General features: G+C 39.9%; 3 protein-coding genes across 7 annotated transcripts; all 3 read right to left on the reverse strand.

Moving 5' to 3' along the window:
• Positions 1–1,328: 1,328 nt before the first annotated feature.
• znf740b (zinc finger protein 740b) lies at positions 1,329–7,188 on the reverse strand. 3 transcript variants are annotated; one of them, XM_041053575.1, is made up of 7 exons: positions 7,091–7,188; positions 5,067–5,219; positions 4,649–4,882; positions 4,270–4,404; positions 4,050–4,179; positions 3,451–3,569; positions 1,329–2,676 (listed from the first exon to the last, which is right to left on the reverse strand). In XM_041053575.1, exons 2-7 carry the CDS (start codon positions 5,109–5,111, stop codon positions 2,527–2,529), a joined length of 813 nt encoding a protein of 270 aa, XP_040909509.1. In that variant the 5' UTR covers positions 5,112–5,219; positions 7,091–7,188; the 3' UTR covers positions 1,329–2,526. The 3 variants fall into 3 exon arrangements, with proteins under 3 accessions (XP_040909509.1, XP_040909518.1, XP_040909502.1); XM_041053584.1 differs by lacking the exon at positions 5,067–5,219 and having other exon boundaries at positions 7,091–7,178; XM_041053568.1 differs by lacking the exon at positions 7,091–7,188 and having other exon boundaries at positions 5,067–7,065.
• Positions 7,189–9,587: 2,399 nt separating this feature from the next.
• On the reverse strand, positions 9,588–13,743 carry csad (cysteine sulfinic acid decarboxylase). Of its 3 annotated transcripts, none has more exons than XM_041063943.1 (14): positions 13,413–13,437; positions 13,178–13,320; positions 12,957–13,083; positions 12,789–12,879; positions 12,100–12,322; positions 11,919–11,998; positions 11,536–11,590; positions 11,277–11,393; positions 11,090–11,154; positions 10,853–10,934; positions 10,542–10,741; positions 10,220–10,271; positions 10,039–10,128; positions 9,588–9,883 (listed from the first exon to the last, which is right to left on the reverse strand). In XM_041063943.1, the coding sequence occupies exons 1-14, from the start codon at positions 13,435–13,437 to the stop codon at positions 9,710–9,712; spliced, it is 1,524 nt and encodes a 507-aa protein (XP_040919877.1). In that variant the 3' UTR covers positions 9,588–9,709. The 3 variants fall into 3 exon arrangements, with proteins under 3 accessions (XP_040919877.1, XP_040919867.1, XP_040919858.1); XM_041063933.1 differs by having other exon boundaries at positions 13,178–13,329; XM_041063924.1 differs by having other exon boundaries at positions 13,178–13,743.
• Positions 13,744–13,934: 191 nt separating this feature from the next.
• zgc:174906 (uncharacterized protein LOC571548 homolog) lies at positions 13,935–16,613 on the reverse strand. Its single transcript, XM_041063954.1, has 4 exons — positions 16,503–16,613; positions 15,064–15,404; positions 14,872–14,940; positions 13,935–14,786 (listed from the first exon to the last, which is right to left on the reverse strand). The coding sequence occupies exons 2-4, from the start codon at positions 15,377–15,379 to the stop codon at positions 14,509–14,511; spliced, it is 663 nt and encodes a 220-aa protein (XP_040919888.1). The 5' UTR covers positions 15,380–15,404; positions 16,503–16,613; the 3' UTR covers positions 13,935–14,508.
• Between the last annotated feature and the right edge of the window lie 270 nt (positions 16,614–16,883).

The following is a 16,883-nucleotide window of genomic DNA, read 5'->3' on the forward strand; positions in this document are numbered from 1 at the left end:
ATTGTCTCCACATCTTCAATATGTTATGGAACAAATTGGCCCTCGTGTGGTCCTGGATGCCACCTGCTGACAGGATTGGTGCATTACATATTTCAGAAATGTTCTGCAGCTTTTCTTATCTTTTAAGATTCTGCAAGTAACATGCTGAATGAAGACAGGTAATATAATTTAACACATAATTTGATGTTGATTGAGGCTCAGAAAGACTGAAATGAGTCACAATTAGTTATGGGCATTTCATGTTGCAAAGTCGCCAGGATATTATGCGATTCTCACTTAATTTCAGTCTTGCTTTTAGAAAAATAAGTATAAATCTGTTGTAGAATATGTGAAACACTTACACTTGTTTAAAAAGAGTAACAGCTTTATTGAGAATTGGGGCCCTAAAACTCCATTCACTACAGTATGATTGAGTGAGTCTTTACTTCACACCCCTGAAATGACAAAAAAAAAAGTTGGGGCTAACAATAAACAAAAAAAAAATCTCTTTACCAAAACCCAAAAAAAATGTACAAGTTCTTCCAACAAATACATGCAAAAGAAAAACAAAACAAAAAAAATAAAATAATATGCTGACTAATCATGGCTGCTATACTAAAAGAGCAAGAGTGTCAGCTCTTACTTTACTCCTAATAGCAAGTTGAACAATAACTGGTCATGGCCTTTTCATTTGTGCTAAGAAATCATCAGACTAAGGATTATAACTTTGTAAATACTTTGATTCACTTTTGCAGAGTAGGTCCCATACATACTATTTTCTACCCCTAGTACAATTGAAATATATATTAAATTCATTAACAGTAGACAAGTCAGCAATGGGCCCCAAACTCCTTTCACATGATCTAAAAGTCTGACAGCAACAGAACTACCAGTCTACTATAAAACATGTTTTAGTCTAAGATATCAAATGTTAAAACGGTTGTCTTCCTTTACAATCGAGCTACCACCTTCAGTCCAGTGTTTACAAACTGATTTGATCTTGCAGAGGCCTGAACATACAGTAATATAATGTAGGTTATGATCATAGAAAACACCATGTGGACCTTGTATTCCTCTGTTCATGAAGCACAACTAGCATCTTCACTGAAGATGCTCAAGGTTAAAACTGCAAATAAAATGCCACGGCATTGTATTCAGATCACATTCAGTCCGGTCAAGACAGAGGTCAGCTCTCAAAATCTGTGGATGAGCCAAATTATACTTTAAACCGTTTGAATTGACTTGGGCCATTTTCACAAGCACTGAATTAAACTGGTTAGCACCCAGAAAAAAATTTCCAGTACCAGCAGTGAAAATGATTTTAGGCCTAGGACAGGTTTAGTTCCACCTGTGTGCAAACAGCTTTACAAAAATCTGTTTTGATGAGATTTCACAGGCTAATGTACACCCAGGAACTTTCAGGTAAATCTCAGGATTACAGATAATATGCTGAGTCTGCCTCACCGATGAAAATTCTCTGAAAGGATGGAAGGCTTTCAGAGGCAAAGGGATCTATCACTGAGTGGAAAAAAATAAGACTGACAGTGGTTTCTACGAACAGACAGTAAACGCATTGAATTTTATATTGAGAGCACTTTAAGAAAGACCTCATTTTTGCAACTGACGAGTGGCTCCTACATCCAGCTAACAATAAAAAGCTCACTAAATTTGTTCAAAAGCATCAAAAAATCTGGGTTATTCCTACAAAACCCGTCAGCCTTCTACTATATTTCAACAGCATATCCTATTAAGAGTCAGAACATCACCCCTTTAAAACAAGGTACAGCAGTGGATGTGTGTGTCAGTAGTTGCTACACAACTTAACTAACACCACAATCAGTTGAAAATTCAACATTTCAGGAGAACCTTTAGCATTTTTCAACTTGTCTTTAGTGTTGTGTACTGTTGGTGTTGTGTTCAGCACAGAACACGGTCGCTGGGTAGGTGGCTAATTACTTCCTCGAGGCAGCACGCACCTCGAGTCTGCTGTGATGTTTCACTTATCAGCAGTAGCTGGTACATGATTAGTACCCGAAGGAACACAAAAAAAGAAGGACTTGAACACTAAAAAGCAACATGGTTCTGTGTTTGTTAGTAACAGGCTGCTCTGGGGCTGACTGCAGGTCAGTGGGATGCCTAAGAGGTGCTGCAGAGGTGGGACATTGAGAGTCCATGCAGTCAAAAATATCTCTTGGCAGCAATACCAAAAAAAAAAAGAAAATACCTGCAACCTTTCAGATAAAAGGAAATGTGTGCGTTTTTTAATAGGTTATTGCCGTAATACCATGATCTGTTGTCCAAGATTGTGAAGTTGTCGTCCTACTCCCTCTTTTGGGTGTATCAGGAATCAAGCAGTAGATTAAAAAAAGTACAAAAATCCACTATCGAGCTCTATGAATGAGCTGGTGAGAGCAAACTAAAGCTTGGTTGTTATTAAGCTAGGCTGTTTTCAGGTTACAGTACTGCTGAGCCCCAATGTTCGACATTACTGAGCTGCAGACTGCTGTCATCTATAGGGTCTCTGTGGGGGGTCTTGGGGGCTGGGGGTCAGACAGTCAGACGGTTGTTGGAAGGCTGTAGGGGGCTCCAGGAAGCTGGATGGGCAGATGCGTCCTGTGAGTACTGGTTTTCTTCTTTGCTAATCCCAACTGTACACAGCCTTCGGTGCCTCAGCAGCCTGTCTGTCCGTGAGAAGTTCTGAAGCCGGGCAGAGAAAGATGTGTGTTTCAGTCAAAGTAACAGAACAATGCTGACACTGCTAAAACAGCTGGATTTGTTTACTGCTGTAAGATCCTGACCAAAAGTGTAGAAACCCAAAACAAAACATGTAAAACCAAGCAGATATTATATAAATATATAAAGATTAAGCATGATTTTACCCCCAAATTGGTTGCACCAAGCTAACTCTTGAAATTGGCCCAAATTTCCGCCAGACTGGTGTTTGTTTGTCATGCAGTTTGAACGGGGGGCACAGTGCCAGATTAACTGCCTGAACAATCAACAGTCTGGCTCTCGTACGAGCAGTTGGATTTGTGGTGTGTCCGAAATTTTTGGACAGCTGTCTTGCAGTTTGAGCAGTTCCAGTCTGACTTCCCTCGTGACTGCTGTCAAAAGATCCGTTTTAATCTGTAGTGAGCTTGTTTTAAAATCACTGAATTTTCAAAGTTGTGGCTAAAACCTTAGTCTTGAGACTGTTGTGATAAGAAACTCATCATGAACTGAACAGCGCAGAACATATATATAAATATCTGTTCCAGCCACCTGCAACTCGTTCATTGTGAAAGTGTATAAAGTAATGGCCGCCTTTCTCTCTTTTTATTAACATTGTTGAGGATGTCGTCGACTTGTTTGAAGAAACTTTATGGGAATTATCAATGGACAAAATGAAACTTCTTTTCTTCCAAATAACAAATGCACAGTGTCTGTACATCTTAAAACATATTGGCTGTAGTGAAAAAAGGAATGACTAACCTGATGGCAGCGATCACACTGGTATGGCTTCTCTCCGCTGTGTACCCTCTTGTGTCTGTCCAGGTGGTAGCGCTGAATGAACCGCATATCACACGCATCACAAGCAAATGGCTTTTCCCCTGTGAACAACCACAGGTGGAACATTTATCAGTATTTATCGAGACTTATGGGATATTTCACAAGATAAATGTATCATTTGATTGTTTTTAAATGTTATCAAATTTATTTGTAATTAAAATCTATTTTTTTAGGACAGGAGCAGCACAACTACATGATATGGACTACCACAGTAACTAAGAAAAGGTATGATTATGTATAATTTATTAAAGTTAACTAAAACATTGCATTTCGCAAAAAAAAATTACACTAAAAAATGCATGCACCCAGTTTAGTACTTAAAATAATTTAAGGTGGCCTGTGTTTTTTTTGTTGTTGTTTAATCTCAGCAGATGGAGCTTCAGAAGGGTGGAGGCTCACAACGTCTGGTGGCTGAAGAGAGGCCTCACTACTCATTATGCCCCCGTTTCCCATATCTTGATATGAAATGCAAAGGAGAGAAAGCCAACACTGAAGTGAAGACCTGAGCTGTGAGTTCTCACCTGTATGTGTAAGTATATGTCGCTTGAGGTGGTAGCTACTCCGGAAAGCTCCATAGCAGTGGTCACAGATGAAGTTCTTCTGGACTTTCAAGGAACTGTCGTCATCCATGTTGACTTGTGGAAGCAAATGCTACCAACAATAACAGAATTAGTTAAATCTGAACTAATCATTGACAGTAGATCTTTACACTTCAAAGTGTAACTTTGAAACAATCCTTACCTCCACTTTCTCTTTAACTTTGTTGGATGATCCTGATTTTTTGTGCTTTTTCTTGGGTTGCATATTCTGGTTTGCCTGCATGTCCTTTCCATCCATAATTCTTGATGAGTGATAGTCACCGTCTTTTCGGATTAGCTTTTGGAGGAAGTGAAAGGTATTAGTAGGTGAGCTGCACTGAACCAGTCTGCCACTGTGACAGGTGTTTAGCAGTACACCCTAAAACATGCTACCTTGCACTCTTATAATATATAAGATACAAGATATAAGAATCACAGATTTAACAGACTTTCTGAACAAGCCTGTCCATTTTTATCTCAATGTGAAATAAACAAAGAAGCTCCTGTGGTGAGCGTGGAGCTGTGGCTGGCATCTCTCTCACCAGGGGTGGACAGCTCCCGGCTGAAGGGTGTCCCATGTGGCTGTGCTGTTGTTGTCCGTGGTGAACCTGGTGTCCATGATGGTTGTGGCTGTGCTGCGAGTGGCTTTGCTGGCTCTCCGGACTGGCCCTGTGCCCCTGACCCAAGGGTGACATCATCTTCTTCTGGCCTGGGATGCTGTTGGCTTGCATCAGGGCCATGCTGGACAGCACTGCCTCGCAGCCCAGCAACCCAGCCTGGCAACACAAACAACATGTCAGAGCAGAAAGAGGGGGCCATAGGACTCCTCACAGAGATAAGGAGTCAGGGTGAAGGAGGAGGTGGGGGCAGGTTGAGAAATGGGACTGACAAAGAAATGAACTGGCATCAGGACACACTAAAACCATGATGGTGATTCTGGAGATGAAGACTTCCACTGACCCATTTCATATGGTCTCGAACAGAGTTGTTGGAATGGTGTGTCATCGCCGTGGTTTGAATGCGTGTGTGTTTGGGGGAACAGAGGGGGGGCTTCACTCAGGATGAGGGGTGACAGAAGAGACCACACCCACCCAAATCATCAGGGGCCAAAGCCTGAAAGTAGAGGCATGACAACATAAGGCTAATATTTTTACATGCTGGAATCAGGAGCTGGAAAACCAGAGCAATCTATTTAGATTTAGCAAATCACCAATTATACAGTATGTCTAGAAATTTAGGTCCAGCAGTAATATCTGTAGTTTATCAGGCAATAACGCCCCAATGGTTTGGTGCACAGCACACGTCACCATGGGTGACAAAAAACACAACAGTCAGGTAGACTGAAAAATTATGACAATCTTAAAAACAAAATACATCTGTGCCATGTTTGCCGGTCCATCCTCAACTAGAAATGATGTAATGCTGATCCACTTGTTGGAAGGGAAAGTCTGATTTGGCAATGTAGATCATGAAATGTGTTGTTGCTCTTGTTTCCTCTGATCACTGGTGATCAGATGCAGAAGCCAAGTCCAGAAGAGCAATAAACACAGCAGAGTTCAGACAGCCAGAAACCACACTGTGTTCAGTTGCTCACAAACTAACCATAAGAAACCTGGGCACTGTTATGATCATGTAAACAGGGATAGGGTTATAACCTGGTTTCTCTGTGTTGCATGTAAACATCATATTCCAAATATGATCAAAAACCAGAATGTTAATGAATTTTATCAAAGTAACAAGTCCTATGACAGGAGAAACAACTTCCTGTCATGCTATGGTATTTAGCACATGTTCAAGACTAAAAGAGGGCAAGTAAGATAAGATACAATAAGATTACTTTTATTTTCATTGTATTCAAGATACAACAACATTGCAGTTTGTCCTTTAAGTTTAAGAGACTTACCAAAACCTTAGTGGTAAATGGCATCCTTGGCACTATAAAGCAAATGACTTGTTATAAACACACAAGTTACCTTGCGGTAGGGGATATTAATATCTTGCCACCCAACTGACTCTAAGAGGCAGGTTACACCGCAGGAAGCAGTATGACTATTGTTATGAGTAAACTATTAAATTTATCATCATGACGTCTGTAAAGGAAAAAATATAGCAGATATACCGTGCAAGAGCTTTAGGCACTTTAGATGTTAAGGTTCTTATTCATCACACAAAACCATCAGGGAAGCATCTGACCAGTTAGACACTGAGCCTAAATCCACAGAAGAACTGTGGCAAGTTGCCTTGAACAACCTACTTGTCAAGCACCTTGAGAAACTCTACCCAAGTGTACCGAGAAAAACTAGTGCTGTTTTAAAGTCAAAGGGTGATCACACCAAATATTGATTTGATTTACTTTTCTTCTGCTTTCAGTACTTTAAGTGCCAAAAAGCTTTAGCACAGTAATGTATGCAGACCGGTCAATTCAGAATAAGCCGTTTTCTTTCAATCAATCCAAGTATCTTAAAGATGAAAATAATGTGGGTAGTGAGTGATTCTCAATTGAGAGCGTGTGGTTTTATGCTCCTGCAAAACAAACGTGTTGACAAAACAACAAACATGTTTGTAAATTGGTGTATCCAGCACTAGTGAGCTGACTAACGACTGTTAGCTTGTTGATAAAGTGATCATCCCTGAACAGGTGAGTTTCATTAGTCCAGCGGGACTGTATCTGGAAAACAGTGGGTGATTAAGATATATAGAGAATAGATTTACGTATACAGGGCGGTGAGTCTCTGCTGGACGAAACAGAGAAAGCTAACCAGCTAGCCAGCTAGTAGTTGGGTTTTGGGGCAACTCTTGTATGACTGGACCCCCAACCCCCGCCCCAGACAACACAACAACAGCCAGGCAGGGCGTGCGGGCTCAGCGCCGACCACAAAACAGCACCTACCTCGCCGGCTACAGATATTAGAAACAGACATTTAGCCGATTATAAAACGCCTGAAAAGCCGCGAGTAAAATGTGTTGAAATCCCGACCGCTTACCTTTCGATTTTTGGAGTTTTGCAGATTATTATTTCTTGTCGCACTTCCAATTTTTTCTCAGTTTACAAACACTGACAGGAAACGCCACCGGAAGCTCTCCGCTGGGAGAGTCGTGATTGGCCAGACGCCCGGTCACGTGATTGAAGCGGGTTGACCCATATCATCGGCCATGATTGTGAGGGAGAGGAGGAGAGTTATGTGGCGGCAGTGGCGTAGCCGTCTGGGCAACCTGAGTGGGCACCTTTCTCATTTTAATACATCCTCTCCCACTATGTTCATACCTAACCTGTCTGATCCAGTTAAAACGAACTGTAGTGCGTTTGCCAGGTTAGCACGCAGTTTGTTGGCACTGGGGAGAAAGGACCAAACAACCGAACCAGAATGTTTGAAAGTAGAAAACAAGGTTCTGGCCTGCTTCCATGCAAACTCTTGTGTGACTCATCTGTGGCGTGAAAGCAAACCAAACAACCACGGGATTTCTGGACTGTAGATATGTGATTTTAGCATGCATTCAAAAGCTAAACAACTGTTATATCCTCCTGCTACCCGGGAAGTGATCAGAGAGCGATTTGATAATGAATAACCATGGTTACATAAATGTACGTTAGCATGTGAGTGCTGGATTTTCCCTGATCAGACAGTCAAAGGCAGTTAGATGTGTTGTGCTTGTATCCTCCATGTACTTTTCAGATCATGAAGAACAATAAAGAAGACATAAAAGACATATCAAAGCCTCAGTAATATCGCTGTAAGATTGCTGTGCAAGATGTAATTCATAACGTGATCAGTTTGCAGCTTACTACTACTTACATACTCATACACATTTTTCTTTATGAGCTTTGTGCCACCACAGAACATATAACGTAAGTTATATATATCTTTTCTAATGCTGTAATTCTTTTCATTCTGTAATTACTCTGTGAAGCTTTAACTGTCACTGTTTTTCAGGTCTTCATCATATCCTGAGGATAAGACAAACATGGAAAACTACGTTTCTCTGGGCCCTACACAGTACTACTGTGTTTCATAATAAAAGAAAACCAAATAAGACCTCACTGGAATCAGGTTTTACTAACAAAATTAAGGTGCATTAGTTTCAAGCCAGCAAGTGCTAGCCTAGTCTGGTACAATATAAAGAATATAATAAAACTTTATAAACCTAAAGGCATAATCCATAGATATACAAAACAGATTACGTGGCCCTGCTATTAATCCCGAACAGATTAAGTGGTCTTAATACAAGAAATAATGTTAAGTAAATCTGATCACAACACTGTGATAAACTAATCATGCTTCGAAAGTTACAACTTGAGAAACAATGTGTGTTACAACAACGTGAAGTTAGAGTTAAGGGAAAGTGACAGTACAGGACGATGGTGAGGACAAGCAACTGATTACATTTGGCAAGCAGGACTATTGTATAAATTTTCGGCGGCTCTTGCTTGTCTTTAGCGCCTCTCTGAGGATATCAGTTCAAAGTGCAAGTGCAAAGGGTAGGAAGGATCATTTATCATCAGGAAGCTTTACTATATTTAATGCATATTTCTCACCTGGTTGTATTGGCGGTTTCCTCTAAACTTACTAGCTATATTTACTATTCTCTGCAATTTCTCTGTCTTATTTTATTTTACAGTGAGAGAGAACACTTTTTCTCAGTCACGGTTATTTCAAAATTCACCTGAAGTGAACCAAACCATTAGTACCTTTCAGAGGCAGAAAGGCCCATCAGGAGCTCTGATATTGTTTTAAATACAAGACCTAGTTGGTCAAACTATTTATTCACTCAACAGTAATAGTTTACTTATCATGCTAACAGTGTAAAATTAAATATAAAAGCAGTGTTTTAATTCCAGGGCGCTTCCCATGTAAAGGCCCTAATCTAGTTCTACTATTCCCCTCAGTGTGACACCCCTGTGTAGAGGTACAACAAGGATAAGTTGATTTATCAAGTAGCTGAGTGACAGAATCAGCAACTATTTTAATAAATGAGCAAACATTTACGTCATTTTTCAAGCCAAAATTCCAAATATCTTGTGGTTCCAGTCTCTCAAATTTGAGAATTTGTAGTTTTCCTTGTCTTACATTTCAGTTCAATGAAGACCTTTGGGCTTTAGACTGTTGTGTCAAACAAAACAAGATATTTGATATTTGGACTGGAAAGTGTGACAGGTGTTGTTTTGTAGTTGTAAATGTTCTTTAGACCAAAATATTTCTCAAAAATAATCATCAGTTGTAGTCATAGAGTTATGGAAGCAAATGATCGGTGTTAGCAGATAGACATAAAGTTCTGAAATAATGGCTTTAAAAAGTCTTTGGTTAACTGGAAATGTTTCAAAATACCTTTAAAATAAAGGCCACAGACATTTAACATTTATCAAGAGTTATGACATGTTCTTTTTTAATTTATCATTTAATCATCATCAATTCATCCATTTTTGGTCTGTTTTTCAAAACTCAAATCAAAACTCATTATCTCCTTTATGACATCCGTCTGAAATGAGCAAATCACTTCTATTAAATGGTACAGCAGTTTTGTTACAATGGCAGGCTGTTGGCACAGTCTCACATTCTAGATGGGCAAGGGGTTCACAAGGGGGTCTGATGATGTTGTGATTTCAGTCACAAATCATTTCCCAGTCTTTCAATTTCATCAAGAAAGAAGTCCAAGTCTTTCTGGGAAACGAGAGGAGAGAACACAATGACACGGAAAAAGTTGACCCTGTTTCCCAGAGGTTGGTAGCCGACCATCATTGTGCCTTGTTTCATCATGCGTTCCTTGATGACTGGAGCAACCTTTTAAATAAACAAACAAACAAATACAACTAACTTGAAGATTAAGACGTGGTAAATACCTTGAAGATGAGAAACAACTAATTAAGAAGTTGAAGTTTGAGTTCTTAATGTGTGTGTACCAAACATTTAGTCTTCATGCACTAACACGAACTTACTTTTGCCAGCCTGTCCTGGTAATCTGCATTTCCTTCCTTCCCCCTGAGACTGGGTGGTATATACCAGAAGCATAGATTCACAAACTCCGGCTGTCCATGGAAACAAATGCAGACAAGTAATCAATTTTTTGCAAAGAAAAACCAACTCATCTTTCTCAGTATGCTTGAGATATGTTCTTACTTCACGCAAAAGATGGAACCCTTTTCTTTTCTTCATCTGCTCCACCAGATACCTGTAGGAGTCAATTTTTAGTCTGTTGAACTACGGACAGGAAGTTATTGAAGTTTGTGTTGTTTGTGTTATTTGTTCAAGAAAACCCAAATATTCCTTCTTCATCAATGTTTACAATTAGAAAAATCTACACCTAAAAAGCCTACTCACTCATAAAGGGTTAAACAAATAACAGTGCATTTAAATTATGCTTCTTAAAGATGAAATCATTTTGAATTTACTAGTTGACTTGATGCTTGTGTTACAGGCTACGGCTGCGTGCTTTATTTACCTTACATGGATAAAAGCTTTGTCTACACGCTCTGCCAAGCCATCGGAGCCAACAGCTTTCCACATCAACCACAGCTTCAGACAGTCCACCTTGCGGCTGCACTGCACAGACTTATCACCAATGTCCAGATTGACATCGTAGAATTTGTCTTGCTGGAAGAGGTATGTGGCGTTGGCACTGTGGCACTGCTTCAGCAAGTTCTGAGAAAAAGCAGATTAATGACTGTCAAATATTTTTTTGCAAGTAGGAAACCTTTCAAACGTTATGCTGTGTATCGGGTAATTCTGTAAGCTCAGTCTGTGAAGGCAAACCGTAGTATCCTTTAGCAGCAAGGCAGAACACTGCAGGCCAGCCAACAGCATCTTGTGTGGATTCCAGGCTACTGAATTTGCTCTTGTCACACACACACACACACAGATGAAACAATAAACAATGTATTGTCTGTATCATATATATGACTATAACCTCCCTTATATTACTAATGTAAAGGAAAAAATGTTGCCTTTCTCATAATGTAAAATGCATCTTCCTGGCCCGTGTTTTAATACCTGTCAACCCCTTTCATCAGATGTCTGTGGTGTTTGGAGAAGAGCACACTCCCTCCCCAGGCAGCCTGAAACAAACAAAACAGAAAAACCACTTCATGTTCTTACATTTAATGAATTAATGAGCACAAGACTAACAAAACAAAGGCTTGTCAACAAACATGGATTTTTCTTCCACCAGAGGACTCACATCCACGTGCATCCAGAGATTGTGTCTCTCACAGACATCAGCTATGTGGTCCAGTGGGTCAAAGGCACCCTGAACCGTGGTCCCCGATGTGCAGCTTACGAAGAATGGCACAGTACCCTGTTAGAAACCCACTGAAAGTGAATGCTGTTACCTTGCACTTAATGATTTCTTGTTTTTAAAATGAACGACATGCATTGGTTTTATGGTTGGTTGGTGAACCACAACATGTCACATCTGATACATCTGCGTACTTACTTACCTGAGATTTTGCCAGCTTTATCTTTTCTTCCAGGTCATCTGGAATCATATGGCCTCTGCAGCACATGAGGGATCATAGAAGAAAGGTAAAGAAATAACACCAAGGTATCAGTGATTGGACCCTGAGAGCCATAATGCATAGGCTCTCAACAACAGTCATTTTTTAATCAATTAATTTCATCAATTTTTTTTTCATTATTACTATTTGTTTTATTTCTATGTTTAGGTTAATCATTTAATCTCTAAACTGTCAGAAATTAGTGGAATAATGTCCAGCATTTGCATTTTTGCTTAAAAAATGACTGAATGATGACTTAAAAGATTATGAAAGTTGGTCAACTAATTTATTAATAAATCATCTGTTTCAGCTCTTGCAGTGCTTACCCATCATCCACTTTGACCAAAACGACATTGTCAGTCCCAAAACCGAGAAAAGCAGCCCCCTTCTTCACAGAGTAATGGCTCTGGGACAAACATGAAGAACGTTTCCTTTAATCATATTCATATAGAGGCAACGCAAAGACTACAGCATGACCATGTGAAGTATTAAATAGCCAGTCCTGACCTCTGGAGATGTGAAAATGGTTAGCCGTGGGAGACCCCACAGCCCCTGGCTTTTGACCCCTGGGAAGAGTCGGTAACGTGCAAGGTTCATGGCATACATGTTAGAGGTAGACCCCCCAGGGCAGAAAAGACCATCACCTTCTGTCCACCCCACCAGCTGACGCAGCCCTCTCAGAACCTCAGCCTCCATCAGGACAAACACAGGGGCCACCTCATAGGTGAAACTGCAATGAGCAAATAACATGCTTGCAACAACTTTATCTGACAACATTTATTTAACAGCTGTAGCGACATGTTACTTTCCAGATTTAGATTTTATGTACAAAACATCAGATAATGTAATACAATGATGCATAGTTATAGATTGAACAACTCAGTACAATATAACCAGTGAAACTAACATGCTCTTTACGTGTTTGTACATCAATACTAATCAATAATGTAATGCGACACTGTGAAAGATGCCATTCTGCATAACCAGATCTTACTTTTGATACTTTCACTACATTTTGTTGTCAATAGTTCTGTACTTTTATTCAAGTAAAAATTTGAATGCCGGATTTTACTTATGACAAAGTTTTACATTGGTTATTGGAAGATCTGAATACTTCTTCCACCACTGCCTAAAACAGTCACCCCTGTATAATTATGTGCTTCTACGCTTTAGTTATATATTATGTTGTTTCTTACAGATTAGTGTTGAGAGCTTCGGTGAGAAATCGTCCAGCCAAGGAATGGTAGTCTACTCCAGCAAACTGCTGGTTAAAAAAACGTGGGTGACCTTAAAAAAAAAAATCTGATCATGAGCAAATAAAGGTCAATGTATTCAGCTCTTTCAGCTATCTCCAGACATCTTACTTGTCTTGATGCTGTACTTGGCGACATCTTTTACTCTCTGTAGGAGCCTGTCCTGTGGCTCCCCTGTCGCCCTCAGCTCCAGATCCAGGAGCAGAGCCAGCTCCTCTGGCTCCTTCCACTCACAAACCTGCAGGAAGAAAATAATGGACGAGTTTTGTTCAGAATAATCACTGTAATCTGACAGGACTGTGATTTTAAGCTTCACAGGAGGAGGAGAGGACCTTCTCTTTAACGTCCGTGCCCTTGCAGAGCACCTCCTCCATAATAATTTTGAAGGTTTCATTCAAGAAGAGTCGGCCCTCTGAGTGGTCAACAAGAGGCTCATTCAGGTCATGGAGATTAGCTGGTTCCTTGATCTGCCTATCTGCATTTGCTATAACAAACACATAAAGAGTCACTTTCAGATGTCGAGAGTAAGAAACAAAAATAGGCATATGTATGGCACACTGTACTCACGTGAGAATGGAAATATGTTTGCCATATCCAGTTTTAAAAAGTCAGAAGAAGACTGAAAGAAGTTTGAAGAACCAGGTCTTTCTTAGTTAGTGCTGACAAAGCAGACAGCAGAAAATGGCTACAAAGCAAAGCTATCGTGTGAAAGGAGCACGACGACGTCAACCTTTGTCCCAGACCAAGTTAATTAATGTTGTCAGAAATGAGGGAAAAGAACAGAAGAAACAAGAGCAGAAAATAACTTCTGATTTATGAGTTTCTGTGTATTTCATCATTGGATCACAGCAAGGCTTAAACCTGATTTTCAAGAGATTAACTTATATTTAACTTAAATAAGTTATATTTTATTTTTTCAGGTAATTCTTAGAAAGCAACTGTTGCGTAATGAGATTATTCAGTGTGTTGTGGGACATAGGTGCTGCTTGTCCACTCACCTTTGACTGTGGCAGACAGGTTGTGACACAACATGATGTAAGGTACATTTAATCTAAAAGACCAAGATATGTAGATCAACAGGGAACAAGTCTGTGTGACTGTTTCAACCTGGTCTGTTCATCCAGAGCCAAACTGAACATTTATTAAATGTTGTGCAGACAGAATCAATAATCATAAACAAATCATAAGATAGAAAAATGACTTTATCCAGCTCTTTAAATGCCCCAGTGTATTTACATTAAAATTAAATGAGCCCTGCTCAGTTGTTTTCCTAATTTCCTTAACTGGAAGGAGAATTAAAAGTCCTACTACAGACAGCATCAACAGAAAATATGAACACCTTTTTCAAAGAAATTTCAGGAAACAAAAAGAAATGTTAACATTAATAAAATGTTAAAGTTAATAATATTATGATTAAAACAGGCTGCAATGTCATAATAAAGCAGCAGATCATCCTTGAACCTCTTGCTCAGTGGTGCTGAAGCTTATGAAAAACATGGAAGACTCTCGTTTGAGCCCATAAAATAATCTCCAAGTGTTGCTTTTACCTGACATGGAATGACAGTCAGTCAGTGTGATGAGAAATACACTAATTTCCAGGAAAGAAAAACACAATCCCCTTCGAAAGGGTTTCAGTCTCAGCAGGTCCCAGACAGCGAAGGCCTCAGTCAGACAACAGAAAGTCAATTGTTTCAGGTGGCAGTGCCATGTCTTCCTGACTGAGCAGGGAGTGCAGGTGAGCTGCGGTGGCTTTTTCCCTCTGGCAGATACGCCAGCAGCGTAGCATGGCGAATACTCGTTCCACATGGTGAGCGTGGTCTTCCTCAATCTGCTCCAGCTTCACAGTGGAGATGTCCAGAGCCAGTCTGCCAATCTCACGCCAACTTCTGCCAATGGCACGAGCCACGGTCATTAACTGCTTCTCTGTCACTAAGTAAGAGCCTGTGTGATGAGACAGAGGCAGATAAAGTAGGCGATGATCTTATAGAGTTTTCAGAGGAATAGAGTTGAGAGTAGTGTGACTCACCATTGTTGTAGATCTTCTTGGCTGGAATGGTCTCTTGTAATTCAGGAGCTTGTTTTCTTTTTGTTGTTTCTTGTTGAGTAAATAAAGATATTTTTTACATATTTAACATAGATCTAACAGTATTTGCTAATTATTTTGTTAGCAGTACTTAATAATGAGATTGCTGAAAATAGTGAGCAGACTTTGTCCTACCTGAAGACAGTGTGCTGACTTGCAGATCCTTAATAAAATGGAGCTGTGGGAAGGTTTCCTGCAGGGCCTGGTCCTTCAGTAGTTTCAGTAGACCCTGTGCTGCTTCAGGTCCTCTCTGGATGATATGATCCAGAAGGTCTGTCACCTTCTCGCTAGGATTACGGCAAGCTTTCACCTGCTGGTAGCCATGAAGAGACAGCAGACCACGAGAGTCTGCATGTTGCAGTACAAAGTCGGCATCGCTGCTTAGAATTTCTATTAGCTTGGCCTTCTGACTTCTGAGTAGGTGGATTTCTGCCGCTGGCTCTCCAGCCATGACTTAATGTCGCCTAAATCAGCTCCTGAGAAAAACAATAAAATATAAAAATAATTAATTTAACTTCTCATTTTGTTATAATTTTTTTTACCACTGAAGTAGAATATTAACTATGATGTATCCTCCACCCTGGACATGTAGGTGGAAGACCTTTACTGTTTTTTTCTGTTTTTAGTTGTTCTTTCAGTTTAGTTGCTCCTTTGTTGTAATGTTGTGTTTTTATCAGAGTGCTCTAATTTTTTTTATATCAGGTGAATAACACAACAAAAGTAGTAATGTAAGGCTGCAGCCAATGATTATTTGCTACGGTCAATACATCTGACAGTCTCTTTCTTTAATAACTGATTGATTGCTCAGTATATAAAATGTCTTAAAACAAGTTAAATTCAACAATTTTTAAAATTGTTGCCAATTAATTTTCTGTAAGTTGATTATTTCAGCTCCACAGCACTATCTAGTTTCCAAGGAAATACTGAAACTATATATAGTGGGGGTCAATATGGGTCCAACAACTAATTTAGGGCCCTTAGAAGGTTAATTCAACCATGCCTACTGGTGTGCACGATTAGTTTACAACAAGTCAGTGTCTGACTTTTAGTTTGTTATACTGTTTCATCTCATGTTGTGGACACCGTCGGAACAGTGAATTTCCGTTGGGGATGAATAAAGTATCTAACTCAGAGAAAAAAAGGAAATGTCATCATGCTGTCATTTAAAGCAATACGTGTATGTTCACTGTTTTATTCTATTCCCTTTACATTAAGAAACGACAACAGTGTGTATGTGCTTTGTCACACAAAGACAACTAAGACCATATTCAGCAATCGCATCAGAGACTCCGTGCTGAATATTTTGATGTCGCGGTCTCAACCTGCACCCGCCATTCACAACATCTGTTATCGTCCAGCTCCAGATGCGCTTTACTCTCTCACTCTCTTCCACCGAGAACGGCTTCATGTAACAAACCCAATGTATTCTCATAAGACTCTTACTGTTTATTGTAACAGCTGGAGTCATAGAACAAAAAGATAAATATGATTAAACAAAAACAGCTTTTTGCAGACAAACAGAGAACGTTTCCTCTGTTTTCACAGTTTGAATCACAGACATCAGACTCCCCTACCTCTTCGCTCCCTCAAAGTTCACTTCTTCTTCTGCTTTTGAAAGTCTGAAGATTCTAGCTTCTTCGAGACTACGCGGGTTCTGGTTTTACAGTCTTGAGTGACACACAAACATGACGTCTGCTTCCTAGAGGAGGGACTTCCTCCTGCTATAATAGCCTGACGTACCGTCATCCGTTCAGTCTGGCAAGCACGCCTCTTCCTCGCTCCGGGTGAGGAGGGTGGTCCGGTGAGATGCCTCCCTCATGTCTCAGAGAACAGGGGTTAAGTTCTCTTTAACCATTCTCACTATAGGAAATATGGACTATGGGATATAAAGACTTGAGATTATAGAGGAGAACATATTTGGCATTGAACCCACTCAGCTCAAAGTTGTATGGGAC

Source organism: Toxotes jaculatrix, chromosome 2 (assembly GCF_017976425.1).
Source record: "Toxotes jaculatrix isolate fToxJac2 chromosome 2, fToxJac2.pri, whole genome shotgun sequence".
Classification (NCBI taxonomy): domain Eukaryota; kingdom Metazoa; phylum Chordata; class Actinopteri; family Toxotidae; genus Toxotes; species Toxotes jaculatrix.

Bases quoted from the DNA above. Each gene is read 5' to 3' on its own strand.
- znf740b (XM_041053575.1), bottom strand. From the start codon at position 5,111: ATGACACACCATTCCAACAACTCTGTTCGAGACCATATGAAATGG. The intron at 4,405-4,648 runs GTGAGAGAGATG...TTCCTCCAAAAG, and splicing joins CCGGGAGCTGTCCACCCCTG to CTAATCCGAAAAGACGGTGA. The intron at 3,570-4,049 runs GTGAGAACTCAC...GGTTGTTCACAG, and splicing joins ACATATACTTACACATACAG to GGGAAAAGCCATTTGCTTGT.
- csad (XM_041063924.1), bottom strand. From the start codon at position 13,390: ATGCCTATTTTTGTTTCTTACTCTCGACATCTGAAAGTGACTCTTTAT. The intron at 11,394-11,535 runs GTAAGTAAGTAC...GGTTTCTAACAG, and splicing joins TAAAGCTGGCAAAATCTCAG to GGTACTGTGCCATTCTTCGT. The intron at 9,884-10,038 runs GTAAGTTCGTGT...TTTATTTAAAAG, and splicing joins ACCAGGACAGGCTGGCAAAA to GTTGCTCCAGTCATCAAGGA.
- zgc:174906 (XM_041063954.1), bottom strand. From the start codon at position 15,379: ATGGCTGGAGAGCCAGCGGCAGAAATCCACCTACTCAGAAGTCAGAAG. The intron at 14,941-15,063 runs GTAGGACAAAGT...TTACTCAACAAG, and splicing joins AGTCAGCACACTGTCTTCAG to AAACAACAAAAAGAAAACAA. The intron at 14,787-14,871 runs GTGAGTCACACT...CTCATCACACAG, and splicing joins CAAGAAGATCTACAACAATG to GCTCTTACTTAGTGACAGAG.